Source organism: Oncorhynchus mykiss, chromosome 9 (genome assembly GCF_013265735.2).
Source record: "Oncorhynchus mykiss isolate Arlee chromosome 9, USDA_OmykA_1.1, whole genome shotgun sequence".
Lineage (NCBI taxonomy): Eukaryota > Metazoa > Chordata > Actinopteri > Salmoniformes > Salmonidae > Oncorhynchus > Oncorhynchus mykiss.
Window position 1 is genome coordinate 67068530 of NC_048573.1, and position 15264 is coordinate 67083793.

A 15264-nucleotide genomic window follows, 5' to 3' on the forward strand; every position below is an offset into this window, starting at 1 on the left:
CTGTGTGAATCAGGCCTTCATGGTCAAATTGCTGCAAAGAAACCGCTGCTAAAGGACACCAATGAGAAGAGACTTGCTTGGGCCAAGAAACACAAGCAATGGACATTAGACCGGTGGAAATCTGTCCTTTGGTCTGATGAGTCCAAATTTGAGACCAACCGCCGTGTCTTTGTGAGATCTACCGTGAAGCATGGAGGAGGAGGTGTGATGGTGTGGGGTGCTTTGCTGGTGACACTGTCTGTGATTTTTTTTTTAATTCAAGGCTCACTTAACCAGCATGGCTACCACAGCATTCTGTAGTGATACGCCATCCCATCTGGTTTGCGCTTAGTGGGACTATCATTTGTTTTTCAATAGGACAATGACCCAACACACCTCAAGGCTGTGAATGGGCTATTAGACCAAGAAGGAAAGTGATGGAGTGCTGCTTCAGATGACCTGGCTGCTTCAGATGACCTGGCACAATCACCCAACCAATTGAGATGGTTTGGGATGAGTTGGACCGCAGAGTAAAGGAAAAGCAGCCAACAAGTGCTCAGCATATGTGTGAACTCCTTCAAGACTGTTGGGAAAGCATTCCAGGTGAAGCTGGTTGAGAGAATGCCAAAAGTGTGCAAAGCTTTCATCAAGGCAAAGGGTGGCTACTTTGAAGAATCTCAAATATAAAATATATTTGTGACAACAATTTTTGGGGTTACTACATGATTCCATATGTGTTGTTTCATAGTTCTGATGTCTTCACTATTATTCTACAATGTAGAAAATAGCAAAAAATAAAGAAAGACCCTTGAATGAGTAGGTGTGTCCAAACTTTTGACTGGTACCGTACGTGTGTGTGTCAGTAGAGGCTGTCCTTGGTGGTGGAGGTGTGTGTGGTGGTGGAGGTGTGTGTGGTGGTGGAGTCGTCAGGTATGGAGCCCCTGCGCAGGGTTCTTGGTCTGCAGCGTAACAGGGCCTGTAGCTCCCTGGACACAGAGCTGCTGAAGAAGGTGTAGATCCAGGGGTTGGTACATGAATTCAGACTGGCCAGCAGCATCAGGATGGTGAACGCCACGCCTACATAGAGAGAGAGGACACATGACGCAAAGACACACCCACACACGCAAGACAAAGACATATACGGTACAGAGCCTATAGAAAGTCTACAGTTGAACTGTTTTTACATGTTGTTACGCAACAAAGTGGGATTGAAATCGTTTTCATTCTGATTGTTTGTCGTTGATCTACACAAAGTACTCCATAATGTCAAAGTGCAAAGAAAACAGAGTATTTCTGTCTGTAATAAAGCCCTTTTGTGTGGAAAAACTCATTCTGATTGGCTGTGCCTGACTCCCAAGTGGGTGGTTCTATGCCCTCCAGGCCCACTCATGGCAGCGCCCCTGCCAAGTCATGTGAAATCAATAGATTAGTGCCTAATAAATATATTTCAATTGACTGATGTCCTCAAATGAACTGTAACTCTGCAAAATCTTTGAAATTGATTCATGTTGCGTTTCTATTTTTCTTCAGTATAGTTAAGAAGTCAAATTTGGCTTTACAAATCACATAAGTTATATGGACTCACTCTGTGTGAAATAAAAGGGGTTGACATGATTTTTGAATGACCACCCCTTCCTCTGTCCCTCATACATACAACATCTGTAAGGTCCCTCAGTCAAGCACTGAATTTCAAGCACAGATTCAACTTCAAAGACCAGGGAGCTTTTCGAAAGGCTCATAAAGGGACGTGATTGGTAGATGGGTAGCAATAACAAATCAGACATTGCATATATCTCCAGTCGTCTGCTGTAATAGCCCATCCGTGAAAAGGATTGACGAGTTGTGCCACTTGGGACACCACAATAAAGAGGTAAAGGTCCTAAATCCCCTCCTTTTCTTTGGGAACAACAGAGAAAAATTAATATATAATCGTTTCCGTACTGAATAATGGTACTAACTGTTCACGATTCCCCAGTTTTTGGCTCTATTACAAGTCCTGTAAATTTCCTTCTGGAACAAAAACCTTGAAACTTTACCTATATAATTAGGCCACTTCTAACTTCTGATATTCAGTTTTTATGTATGACAATATGTGCTGGCCTCCTCGCTCTCTAGGACAATCTGCACTGACCTCCTCCCTCTCTAGGACACTGCACTGACCTCCATCTCTGCACTGACCTCCTCCCTCTCTAGGACACTATGCACTGACCTCCTCCCTCTCTGCACTGACCTCCTCCCTCTCTGCACTGACCTCCTCCGCCTCTAGGACACTATGCACTGACCTCCTCCCTCTCTAGGACACTGCACTGACCTCCTCCCTCTCTGCACTGACCTCCTCCGCCTCTAGGACACTATGCACTGACCTCCTCCCTCTCTAGGACAATCTGCACTGACCTCCTCCCTCTCTAGGACACTGCACTGACCTCCATCTCTGCACTGACCTCCTCCCTCTCTAGGACAATCTGCACTGACCTCCTCCCTCTCTGCACTGACCTCCTCCGCCTCTAGGACACTATGCACTGACCTCCTCCCTCTCTAGGACAATCTGCACTGACCTCCTCCCTCTCTGCACTGACCTCCTCCGCCTCTAGGACACTATGCACTGACCTCCTCCCTCTCTAGGACACTGCACTGACCTCCATCTCTGCACTGACCTCCTCCGCCTCTAGGACACTATGCACTGACCTCTGTGTGTGTGTTTCTGTGTGTACTATGTGCATGCGAGTTTCAAGTTCCTTGATGTTCACATCACCAACAAACTATTATTGTCCAAACACATAAATTCATAAAAAATCCTACAATGTGATTTTCAGGATTTTTTTCCCTCATTTTGTCTGTCATAGTTGAAGTGTACCTATGATGAATATTAAGGGCCTCTCTCATCTTTTTAAGTGGGAGAACTTGCACAATTGGTGGCTGACTAAATACTTTTTTGCCCCACTGTACATGTACAGATTACCTCAACTAGCCTGTACCTCCGCACACTGACTCGGTACCGGCGCCCCCTGTATATAGCCTCCACACTGACTCGGTACCGGCGCCCCCTGTATATAGCCTCCACACTGACTCGGTACCGGCGCCCCCTGTATATAGCCTCCACACTGACTCGGTACCGGCGCCCCCTGTATATAGACTCCACACTGACTCGGTACCGGCGCCCCCTGTATATAGCCTCCACACTGACTCGGTACCGGCGCCCCCTGTATATAGCCTCCACACTGACTCGGTACCGGCGCCCCCTGTATATAGACTCCACACTGACTCGGTACCGGCGCCCCCTGTATATAGCCTCCACACTGACTCGGTACCGGCGCCCCCTGTATATAGCCTCCACACTGACTCGGTACCGGCGCCCCCTGTATATAGCCTCCACACTGACTCGGTACCGGCGCCCCCTGTATATAGCCTCCACACTGACTCGGTACCGGCGCCCCCTGTATATAGCCTCCACACTGACTCGGTACCGGCGCCCCCTGTATATAGCCTCCACACTGACTCGGTACCGGCGCCCCCTGTATATAGCCTCCACACTGACTCGGTACCGGCGCCCCCTGTATATAGCCTCCACACTGACTCGGTACCGGCGCCCCCTGTATATAGCCTCCACACTGACTCGGTACCGGCGCCCCCTGTATATAGCCTCCACACTGACTCGGTACCGGCGCCCCCTGTATATAGCCTCCACACTGACTCGGTACCGGCGCCCCCTGTATATAGACTCGTCATTGTTATTTTTATTGTGCTACTTTTTATTATTACTTTTTATTTTAGCCTGCATGTGGCAAATAAAGATTGATTTGATTTAATGAGAGCCCATGAGCTAATGTTGAGCATCATTTCTTTAGGCTATTCATTTTCGTGAGAAAACAGAGTTTTGAAGGCCTCTATTAAAAAGAGGAGGATCCCATTAGCTTTTTATAGGCTGACTATATGTATTTCTCAAGTTTCCTCATATTAAGCACATTGCTTTGCTTGCATCCTCCATTCGTTATTGAAGTGCATAGATGACATGTCTTTTTTTCCCCTGCCCGTTCCGAGACGGGTGCATGATAATGGTCCATTCTAAATCCAAACTAATTTCACACATATATTATTTAGTATATGTAAAGACAAGATTAAATCAATAATAGTCTGATCGGTGAAAATATTTGCCTGTCACTTGTGAATGATATACTATCACTTGTGAATGATATACTATCACTTGTGAATGAAGCCCTGCTTGTGTGCAGTAAGGCAAGAAACAGCGCATGCCTTTTAATGCAACGTTTTCAAATCATAGTCACACACCTCATGTAGTCTAGTCCATAGGCCTATATGTTTTAATAAGGTTAGTATCACACCTCATGTAGCCTAGCCCATAGGCCTATATGTTTTAATAAGGTCAGTATCATACCTCATGTAGCCTAGTCCATAGGCCTATATGTTTTAATAAGGTCAGTATCACACCTCATGTAGTCTAGCCCATAGGCCTATATGTTTTAATAAGGTCAGTATCACACCTCATGTAGTCTAGTCCATAGGCCTATATGTTTTAATAAGGTCAGTATCACACCTCATGTAGTCTAGTCCATAGGCCTATATGTTTTAATAAGGTCAGTATCACACCTCATGTAGTCTAGCCCATAGGCCTATATGTTTTAATAAGGTCAGTATCATACCTCATGTAGCCTAGCCCATAGGCCTATATGTTTTAATAAGGTCAGTATCACACCTCATGTAGCCTAGCCCATAGGCCTATATGTTTTAATAAGGTCAGTATCACACCTCATGTAGTCTAGTCCATAGGCCTATATGTTTTAATAAGGTCAGTATCACACCTCATGTAGTCTAGTCCATAGGCCTATATGTTTTAATAAGGTCAGTATCACACCTCATGTAGTCTAGCCCATAGGCCTATATGTTTTAATAAGGTCAGTATCATACCTCATGTAGTCTAGTCCATAGGCCTATATGTTTTAATAAGGTTTGTATCACACCTCATGTAGTCTAGCCCATAGGCCTATATGTTTTAATAAGGTTTGTATCACACCTCATGTAGCCTAGCCCATAGGCCTATATGTTTTAATAAGGTCAGTATCATACCTCATGTAGCCTAGCCCATAGGCCTATATGTTTTAATAAGGTCAGTATCACACCTCATGTAGCCTAGCCCATAGGCCTATATGTTTTAATAAGGTCAGTATCACACCTCATGTAGTCTAGTCCATAGGCCTATATGTTTTAATAAGGTCAGTATCACACCTCATGTAGCCTAGCCCATAGGCCTATATGTTTTAATAAGGTCAGTATCACACCTCATGTAGTCTAGTCCATAGGCCTATATGTTTTAATAAGGTCAGTATCACACCTCATGTAGTCTAGCCCATAGGCCTATATGTTTTAATAAGGTCAGTATCACACCTCATGTAGTCTAGCCCATAGGCCTATATGTTTTAATAAGGTTAGTATCATACCTCATGTAGTCTAGCCCATAGGCCTATATGTTTTAATAAGGTTAGTATCACACCTCATGTAGCCTAGCCCATAGGCCTATATGTTTTAATAAAGTCAGTATCACACCTCATGTAGTCAAGCCCATAGGCCTATATGTTTTAATAAGGTCAGTATCACACCTCATGTAGTCAAGCCCATAGGCCTATATGTTTTAATAAGGTCAGTATCACACCTCATGTAGTCTAGCCCATAGGCCTATATGTTTTAATAAGGTCAGTATCACACCTCATGTATCCTAGCCCATAGGCCTATATGTTTTAATAAGGTTTGTATCACACCTCATGTAGTCTAGTCCATAGGCCTATATGTTTTAATAAGGTCAGTATCACACCTCATGTAGTCTAGTCCATAGGCCTATATGTTTTAATAAGGTCAGTATCACACCTCATGTAGTCTAGCCCATAGGCCTATATGTTTTAATAAGGTTTGTATCACACCTCATGTAGCCTAGCCCATAGGACTATATGTTTTAATAAGGTCAGTATCACACCTCATGTAGTCTAGTCCATAGGCCTATATGTTTTAATAAGGTCAGTATCACACCTCATGTAGTCTAGCCCATAGGCCTATATGTTTTAATAAGGTTTGTATCACACCTCATGTAGCCTAGCCCATAGACCTATATGTTTTAATAAGGTTAGTATCACACCTCATGTAGCCTAGTCCATAGGCCTATATGTTTTAATAAGGTCAGTATCACACCTCATGTAGTCTAGTCCATAGGCCTATATGTTTTAATAAGGTTAGTATCACACCTCATGTAGTCTAGTCCATAGGCCTATATGTTTTAATAAGGTTAGTATCACACCTCATGTAGCCTAGTCCATAGGCCTATATGTTTTAATAAGGTCAGTATCACACCTCATGTAGTCTAGCCCATAGGCCTATATGTTTTAATAAGGTTTGTATCACACCTCATGTAGTCTAGCCCATAGGCCTATATGTTTTAATAAGGTCAGTATCACACCTCATGTAGCCTAGCCCATAGGCCTATATGTTTTAATAAGGTCAGTATCACACCTCATGTAGCCTAGTCCATAGGCCTATATGTTTTAATAAGGTCAGTATCACACCTCATGTAGCCTAGTCCATAGGCCTATATGTTTTAATAAGGTCAGTATCACACCTCATGTAGCCTAGCCCATAGGCCTATATGTTTTAATTAGGTCAGTATCATACCTCATGTAGCCTAGCCCATAGGCCTATATGTTTTAATAAGGTTTGTATCACACCTCATGTAGCCTAGCCCATAGGCCTATATGTTTTAATAAGGTCAGTATCACACCTCATGTAGCCTAGTCCATAGGCCTATATGTTTTAATAAGGTCAGTATCACACCTCATGTAGCCTAGTCCATAGGCCTATATGTTTTAATAAGGTCAGTATCACACCTCATGTAGCCTAGCCCATAGGCCTATATGTTTTAATTAGGTCAGTATCATACCTCATGTAGCCTAGCCCATAGGCCTATATGTTTTAATAAGGTCAGTATCACACCTCATGTAGCCTAGCCCATAGGCCTATATGTTTTAATAAGGTCAGTATCACACCTCATGTAGCCTAGCCCATAGGCCTATATGTTTTAATAAGGTTTGTATCACACCTCATGTAGCCTAGCCCATAGGCCTATATGTTTTAATAAGGTCAGTATCACACCTCATGTAGCCTAGCCCATAGGCCTATATGTTTTAATAAGGTTTGTATCACACCTCATGTAGCCTAGCCCATAGGCCTATATGTTTTAATAAGGTTTGTATCACACCTCATGTAGCCTAGCCCATAGGCCTATATGTTTTAATAAGGTCAGTATCACACCTCATGTAGCCTAGTCCATAGGCCTATATGTTTTAATAAGGTCAGTATCACACCTCATGTAGCCTAGTCCATAGGCCTATATGTTTTAATAAGGTCAGTATCACACCTCATGTAGCCTAGCCCATAGGCCTATATGTTTTAATAAGGTCAGTATCACACCTCATGTAGCCTAGCCCATAGGCCTATATGTTTTAATTAGGTCAGTATCACACCTCATGTAGCCTAGCCCATAGGCCTATATGTTTTAATAAGGTTTGTATCACACCTCATGTAGCCTAGCCCATAGGCCTATATGTTTTAATAAGGTCAGTATCACACCTCATGTAGCCTAGTCCATAGGCCTATATGTTTTAATAAGGTCAGTATCACACCTCATGTAGTCTAGCCCATAGGCCTATATGTTTTAATAAGGTCAGTATCACACCTCATGTAGTCTAGTCCATAGGCCTATATGTTTTAATAAGGTCAGTATCACACCTCATGTAGTCTAGTCCATAGGCCTATATGTTTTAATAAGGTCAGTATCACACCTCATGTAGTCTAGCCCATAGGCCTATATGTTTTAATAAGGTCAGTATCATACCTCATGTAGCCTAGCCCATAGGCCTATATGTTTTAATAAGGTCAGTATCACACCTCATGTAGCCTAGCCCATAGGCCTATATGTTTTAATAAGGTCAGTATCACACCTCATGTAGTCTAGTCCATAGGCCTATATGTTTTAATAAGGTCAGTATCACACCTCATGTAGTCTAGTCCATAGGCCTATATGTTTTAATAAGGTCAGTATCACACCTCATGTAGTCTAGCCCATAGGCCTATATGTTTTAATAAGGTCAGTATCATACCTCATGTAGTCTAGTCCATAGGCCTATATGTTTTAATAAGGTTTGTATCACACCTCATGTAGTCTAGCCCATAGGCCTATATGTTTTAATAAGGTTTGTATCACACCTCATGTAGCCTAGCCCATAGGCCTATATGTTTTAATAAGGTCAGTATCATACCTCATGTAGCCTAGCCCATAGGCCTATATGTTTTAATAAGGTCAGTATCACACCTCATGTAGCCTAGCCCATAGGCCTATATGTTTTAATAAGGTCAGTATCACACCTCATGTAGTCTAGTCCATAGGCCTATATGTTTTAATAAGGTCAGTATCACACCTCATGTAGCCTAGCCCATAGGCCTATATGTTTTAATAAGGTCAGTATCACACCTCATGTAGTCTAGTCCATAGGCCTATATGTTTTAATAAGGTCAGTATCACACCTCATGTAGTCTAGCCCATAGGCCTATATGTTTTAATAAGGTCAGTATCACACCTCATGTAGTCTAGCCCATAGGCCTATATGTTTTAATAAGGTTAGTATCATACCTCATGTAGTCTAGCCCATAGGCCTATATGTTTTAATAAGGTTAGTATCACACCTCATGTAGCCTAGCCCATAGGCCTATATGTTTTAATAAAGTCAGTATCACACCTCATGTAGTCAAGCCCATAGGCCTATATGTTTTAATAAGGTCAGTATCACACCTCATGTAGTCAAGCCCATAGGCCTATATGTTTTAATAAGGTCAGTATCACACCTCATGTAGTCTAGCCCATAGGCCTATATGTTTTAATAAGGTCAGTATCACACCTCATGTATCCTAGCCCATAGGCCTATATGTTTTAATAAGGTTTGTATCACACCTCATGTAGTCTAGTCCATAGGCCTATATGTTTTAATAAGGTCAGTATCACACCTCATGTAGTCTAGTCCATAGGCCTATATGTTTTAATAAGGTCAGTATCACACCTCATGTAGTCTAGCCCATAGGCCTATATGTTTTAATAAGGTTTGTATCACACCTCATGTAGCCTAGCCCATAGGACTATATGTTTTAATAAGGTCAGTATCACACCTCATGTAGTCTAGTCCATAGGCCTATATGTTTTAATAAGGTCAGTATCACACCTCATGTAGTCTAGCCCATAGGCCTATATGTTTTAATAAGGTTTGTATCACACCTCATGTAGCCTAGCCCATAGACCTATATGTTTTAATAAGGTTAGTATCACACCTCATGTAGCCTAGTCCATAGGCCTATATGTTTTAATAAGGTCAGTATCACACCTCATGTAGTCTAGTCCATAGGCCTATATGTTTTAATAAGGTTAGTATCACACCTCATGTAGTCTAGTCCATAGGCCTATATGTTTTAATAAGGTTAGTATCACACCTCATGTAGCCTAGTCCATAGGCCTATATGTTTTAATAAGGTCAGTATCACACCTCATGTAGTCTAGCCCATAGGCCTATATGTTTTAATAAGGTTTGTATCACACCTCATGTAGTCTAGCCCATAGGCCTATATGTTTTAATAAGGTCAGTATCACACCTCATGTAGCCTAGCCCATAGGCCTATATGTTTTAATAAGGTCAGTATCACACCTCATGTAGCCTAGTCCATAGGCCTATATGTTTTAATAAGGTCAGTATCACACCTCATGTAGCCTAGTCCATAGGCCTATATGTTTTAATAAGGTCAGTATCACACCTCATGTAGCCTAGCCCATAGGCCTATATGTTTTAATTAGGTCAGTATCATACCTCATGTAGCCTAGCCCATAGGCCTATATGTTTTAATAAGGTTTGTATCACACCTCATGTAGCCTAGCCCATAGGCCTATATGTTTTAATAAGGTCAGTATCACACCTCATGTAGCCTAGTCCATAGGCCTATATGTTTTAATAAGGTCAGTATCACACCTCATGTAGCCTAGTCCATAGGCCTATATGTTTTAATAAGGTCAGTATCACACCTCATGTAGCCTAGCCCATAGGCCTATATGTTTTAATTAGGTCAGTATCATACCTCATGTAGCCTAGCCCATAGGCCTATATGTTTTAATAAGGTCAGTATCACACCTCATGTAGCCTAGCCCATAGGCCTATATGTTTTAATAAGGTCAGTATCACACCTCATGTAGCCTAGCCCATAGGCCTATATGTTTTAATAAGGTTTGTATCACACCTCATGTAGCCTAGCCCATAGGCCTATATGTTTTAATAAGGTCAGTATCACACCTCATGTAGCCTAGCCCATAGGCCTATATGTTTTAATAAGGTTTGTATCACACCTCATGTAGCCTAGCCCATAGGCCTATATGTTTTAATAAGGTTTGTATCACACCTCATGTAGCCTAGCCCATAGGCCTATATGTTTTAATAAGGTCAGTATCACACCTCATGTAGCCTAGTCCATAGGCCTATATGTTTTAATAAGGTCAGTATCACACCTCATGTAGCCTAGTCCATAGGCCTATATGTTTTAATAAGGTCAGTATCACACCTCATGTAGCCTAGCCCATAGGCCTATATGTTTTAATTAGGTCAGTATCATACCTCATGTAGTCTAGCCCATAGGCCTATATGTTTTAATAAGGTTTGTATCACACCTCATGTAGCCTAGCCCATAGGCCTATATGTTTTAATAAGGTCAGTATCACACCTCATGTAGCCTAGTCCATAGGCCTATATGTTTTAATAAGGTCAGTATCACACCTCATGTAGCCTAGTCCATAGGCCTATATGTTTTAATAAGGTCAGTATCACACCTCATGTAGCCTAGCCCATAGGCCTATATGTTTTAATTAGGTCAGTATCATACCTCATGTAGCCTAGCCCATAGGCCTATATGTTTTAATAAGGTCAGTATCACACCTCATGTAGCCTAGCCCATAGGCCTATATGTTTTAATAAGGTCAGTATCACACCTCATGTAGCCTAGCCCATAGGCCTATATGTTTTAATAAGGTCAGTATCACACCTCATGTAGCCTAGCCCATAGGCCTATATGTTTTAATAAGGTCAGTATCACACCTCATGTAGCCTAGCCCATAGGCCTATATGTTTTAATAAGGTTTGTATCACACCTCATGTAGCCTAGCCCATAGGCCTATATGTTTTAATAAGGTCAGTATCACACCTCATGTAGCCTAGCCCATAGGCCTATATGTTTTAATAAGGTTTGTATCACACCTCATGTAGCCTAGCCCATAGGCCTATATGTTTTAATAAGGTTTGTATCACACCTCATGTAGCCTAGCCCATAGGCCTATATGTTTTAATAAGGTCAGTATCATACCTCATGTAGCCTAGCCCATAGGCCTATATGTTTTAATAAGGTTAGTATCATACCTCATGTAGCCTAGTCCACCAATCCTGAACAAGTTTTAAAGCGTTAATGCATTTGTGATCACTTTTAAGAATGGTGTTTTCCCACGAATTGATTGAATTTTGGAACATTCGCCCTTATAGCCTTATAGCAATGTGCACATTGCTGCTCTTATAATGTGAAGATATAGCCTAATAGTTTATCAACATTTTAAGCTAAACCTTCTGATCTGTTGCATCAGCCTCATTGCTTTGGGGATCTATCGCATCCCACAACTGTCCCAGAGTGTTTGGAATATTTATTTCTCACACAGAAGGACAAGTTGACCAATAGAATAGGCAGATTTTTATACTATGGGGAATTGTAGATTGACATAGGCTAGTGCTTTTCCTGTTCATCAGGCCTACTCATCTTGTTGGCTGACAAAAAAAAGAGTGGGCAGTGAGAAAGACCCAATCACGTGACGGGCATTAGCCAATAATAATTGAGATATCTGAGAGAGCCATGTGAGTGAGAGGTACTTCAGAGCACGCAGCCGGTAGAAGGGAATTATAATGATTATATTCAGCCCAGGGCACAACGGCCACTGTCCTCAAAAGGCATGGGTTAGGGGGCATTACAGCCACACAGGGGGGGATGCCGGCGGGAAATTTAAGGCATTATTAATTGCTTGTCAAATTGTGAATGAGAGACTGATGAAGTGTGTACAGCCTGCGCAAGAAACAGAGCAGAGCTCATGCCTTTCATGATACTTTTTTCAAATCATCATTTGAAATGCAGCCTTAGAATGTACAAAAAATCTAAACATATAGCCCAACCTTTGAATCACAACTAAAGTTGCATAAATAACTCTAAGTTAAGCATATAGGAGGACCTGTTTCTTTGTTAATTTGTTAAATGCATGTGCGCACTCCCTCAGAAATCGTTTGGAGAAAGTATCCTTTCTATTTTATTCAGCTATGTTCAATTGTATTCTTCATACTATAACATATAAAATAATGTCATGGAATTCTAAGCAAATCTTGTCAGCTAAATGAACTAGTGTAGCCCACAGCCATATGGCATAGACAAATCAGGATCTAACATAAGGACAACTCAGAGTATGCTATTCTGTTCTTCTGAAATAGACTACATTTTATTCATATCATGTTTCTTTAGACCTGTCAAAAATAAATAATGGATTTGTTGTGATGGTGTAGACTATATTAAATACATTTTTAAATGTAGATGTTCCAAAGGTCTACATCAATGGCTATGTGTGGAAGCCAGGAGATGATAAATAAGTTTATGTTAATTAACGGTCAATTACGGGACACCGGCAATTATTTCCTTGACAATCACCGACTGACAAAGTGTAATGACTGCCACAGCCCTTGTATGTGCGTTCGTGTGTGCTTCTTGGACCTCTTACCTTGGTCTGGAGGGTTGGGGTCCCAGGCGGCCCACAGCTGGACGATGAAGAAGGGGGACCAGCAGACTGTGTACACCAACACTATCACTAAAGTCATCCTCACCGTCTTAGACATGGCTTTGGAGATGGAGGGGGGAGTCAGGGCCAAGGGGGGCGGGGGTGAGGGAGGGTACTCCAGGGAGGGGCGTGGAGAGGGGACATGCCGGGCGGAGGAGGGGAGCTCGAAGGAGGTGTAGGACTCATGGCAGTAGCAACCGCCATTGTTAGGAGGCACTGAACCACCACTACATCCACCAGAGGGGACTGGGCCATGGGAGCCATGTGATCTGGGAACTACAGCTGTACTGGAGCCCCTTCGGTCACTAAGGACAGGGTTGGAGGGGACGGGGAGGTTATCTGGGATGTTGAAGGGGTTTTGCTGCGCTGCTGCTGCTGCTGCTGTGTGGTCATTGTGACTGCTGCTGCACTGTGGGCAGGGGGACGGGTAGTCATAGCAGTCTGATGGGGGCACAGCTGTAGACAGGGGGGAGAAGGGGGAGCTGGAGGGGTTGTTGTTCATAGTCTTCAGAAGCTGTCCTTCTCCTACTCCTCTTCCCCCTCCTCCTCCTCTCCCCCCTCTTCCCCCTTCTCCTCCACCTCCTCTCCCACCTTCTCCTCCTCCTCCTCTCCCCCCTCCTCCTCCTCTCCCCCGCTCCCTTGTCATTCTACCGTCCTCCTTTTTGACTCTGTGGAAGCGGAAGATGACAGCATTGTTTTTCTTGAGCTCTGCTGACACCATCCTCTCTGACTTCAGATAGATGTTGTTGTGAATCTCTCTGAAGATCCGGATCTGGAATGAGATTTTAAAAAATAGATTTCTCCTCTTTCTTCATGTAGTGTTGTGGTGTCTCTCTTTATGTAGTGTTGTGGTGTCTCTCTTTATGTAGTGTTGTGGTGTCTCTCTTTATGTAGTGTTGTGGTGTCTTTCTTTATGTAGTGTTGTGGTGTCTCTCTTTATGTAGTGTTGTAGTGTCTCTCTTTATGTGGTGTTGTGGTGTCTCTCTTTATGTAGTGTTGTGGTGTCTCTCTTTATGTAGTGTTGTGGTGTCTCTTTATGTAGTGTTGTAGTGTCTCTCTTTATGTAGTGTTGTGGTGTCTCTCTTTATGTAGTGTTGTGGTGTCTCTCTTTATGTAGTGTTGTGGTGTCTCTTTATGTAGTGTTGTAGTGTCTCTCTTTATGTAGTGTTGTAGTGTCTCTCTTTATGTGGTGTTGTGGTGTCTCTCTTTATGTGGTGTTGTAGTGTCTCTCTTTATGTAGTGTTGTAGTGTCTCTCTTTATGTAGTGTTGTGGTGTCTCTCTTTATGTAGTGTTGTAGTGTCTCTCTTTATGTAGTGTTGTAGTGTCTCTCTTTATGTAGTGTTGTGGTGTCTCTCTTTATGTAGTGTTGTGGTGTCTCTCTTTATGTAGTGTTGTGGTGTCTCTCTTTATGTAGTGTTGTGGTGTCTCTTTATGTAGTGTTGTAGTGTCTCTCTTTATGTAGTGTTGTGGTGTCTCTCTTTATGTAGTGTTGTGGTGTCTCTTTATGTAGTGTTGTAGTGTCTCTCTTTATGTAGTGTTGTAGTGTCTCTCTTTATGTGGTGTTGTGGTGTCTCTGTTTATGTAGTGTTGTGGTGTCTCTTTATGTAGTGTTGTGGTGTCTCTCTTGTCGTGATGGGTGTTTTGTCCTGTGTTTATATTTTTAATCCCAGCCCACACCCCCCTTAGGAGGCCTTTCATTGTATATAAGAATTTGTTCTTAATTAAATAAAGGTTAAATAAAATAAAAAATATAGTCCATCCACCTGACAGGTGTGGTATATCAAGAATCATCATTACGCACCTTGTGTTGGGGATAATAAAAGGCCACTCTAAAATGTACAGTTTTGTCACAGAACACAATGCCACAGATGTCTCAACTTTTGAGGGAGCATGCAATTGGCATGCTGACTGCAGGAATGTCCACCAGAGCTGTTGCCAGATAATTTATTGTTAATTTCTCTACCATAAGCCACCTCCAACGTCTTTATAGAGAATTTGGTAGTACGTCCAACCGACCTCACAAGCGCAGACCACTTGTAACCACGCCAGCCCAGGACCTCCACTTCAGGCTTCTTCACCTGCGGGATCATCTGAGACCAGTCACCCGGACAGCTGATGAAACTGAGGAGTATTTCTGTCTGTAATAAAGCCATTTTGTGGAGAAAAAATAATTCTGATTGGCTGAGCCTGGCTCCCCAGTGGGTGGACCTGGCTCCCAAGTGAGTGGACCTGGCTCCCAAGTGAGTGGGCCTATGCCCTCCCAGACCCACCCATGGCTGCGCCCCTGTAAAGTCATGAGAAATCCACAGATTAAGGCCTAATGAAATTATTTAAATTGACACAT

General features: G+C 42.6%; 1 protein-coding gene across 1 annotated transcript in view; it reads right to left on the bottom strand.

The window, feature by feature from the left end:
- Positions 1 to 786: 786 nt before the first annotated feature.
- Positions 787 to 15264, bottom strand: part of LOC110531244 (vasopressin V2 receptor) — a 63922-nt gene continuing 49444 nt past the window's right edge. The window contains exons 5-6 of the mRNA XM_036988772.1: positions 12863 to 13691; positions 787 to 1056 (exon numbers count right to left, since the gene is read on the bottom strand). Of these exons, the coding sequence (XP_036844667.1) occupies positions 839 to 1056; positions 12863 to 13691 (1047 nt within the window). The 3' untranslated portion in view covers positions 787 to 838. The remainder of the gene's footprint in view (positions 1057 to 12862; positions 13692 to 15264) is intronic.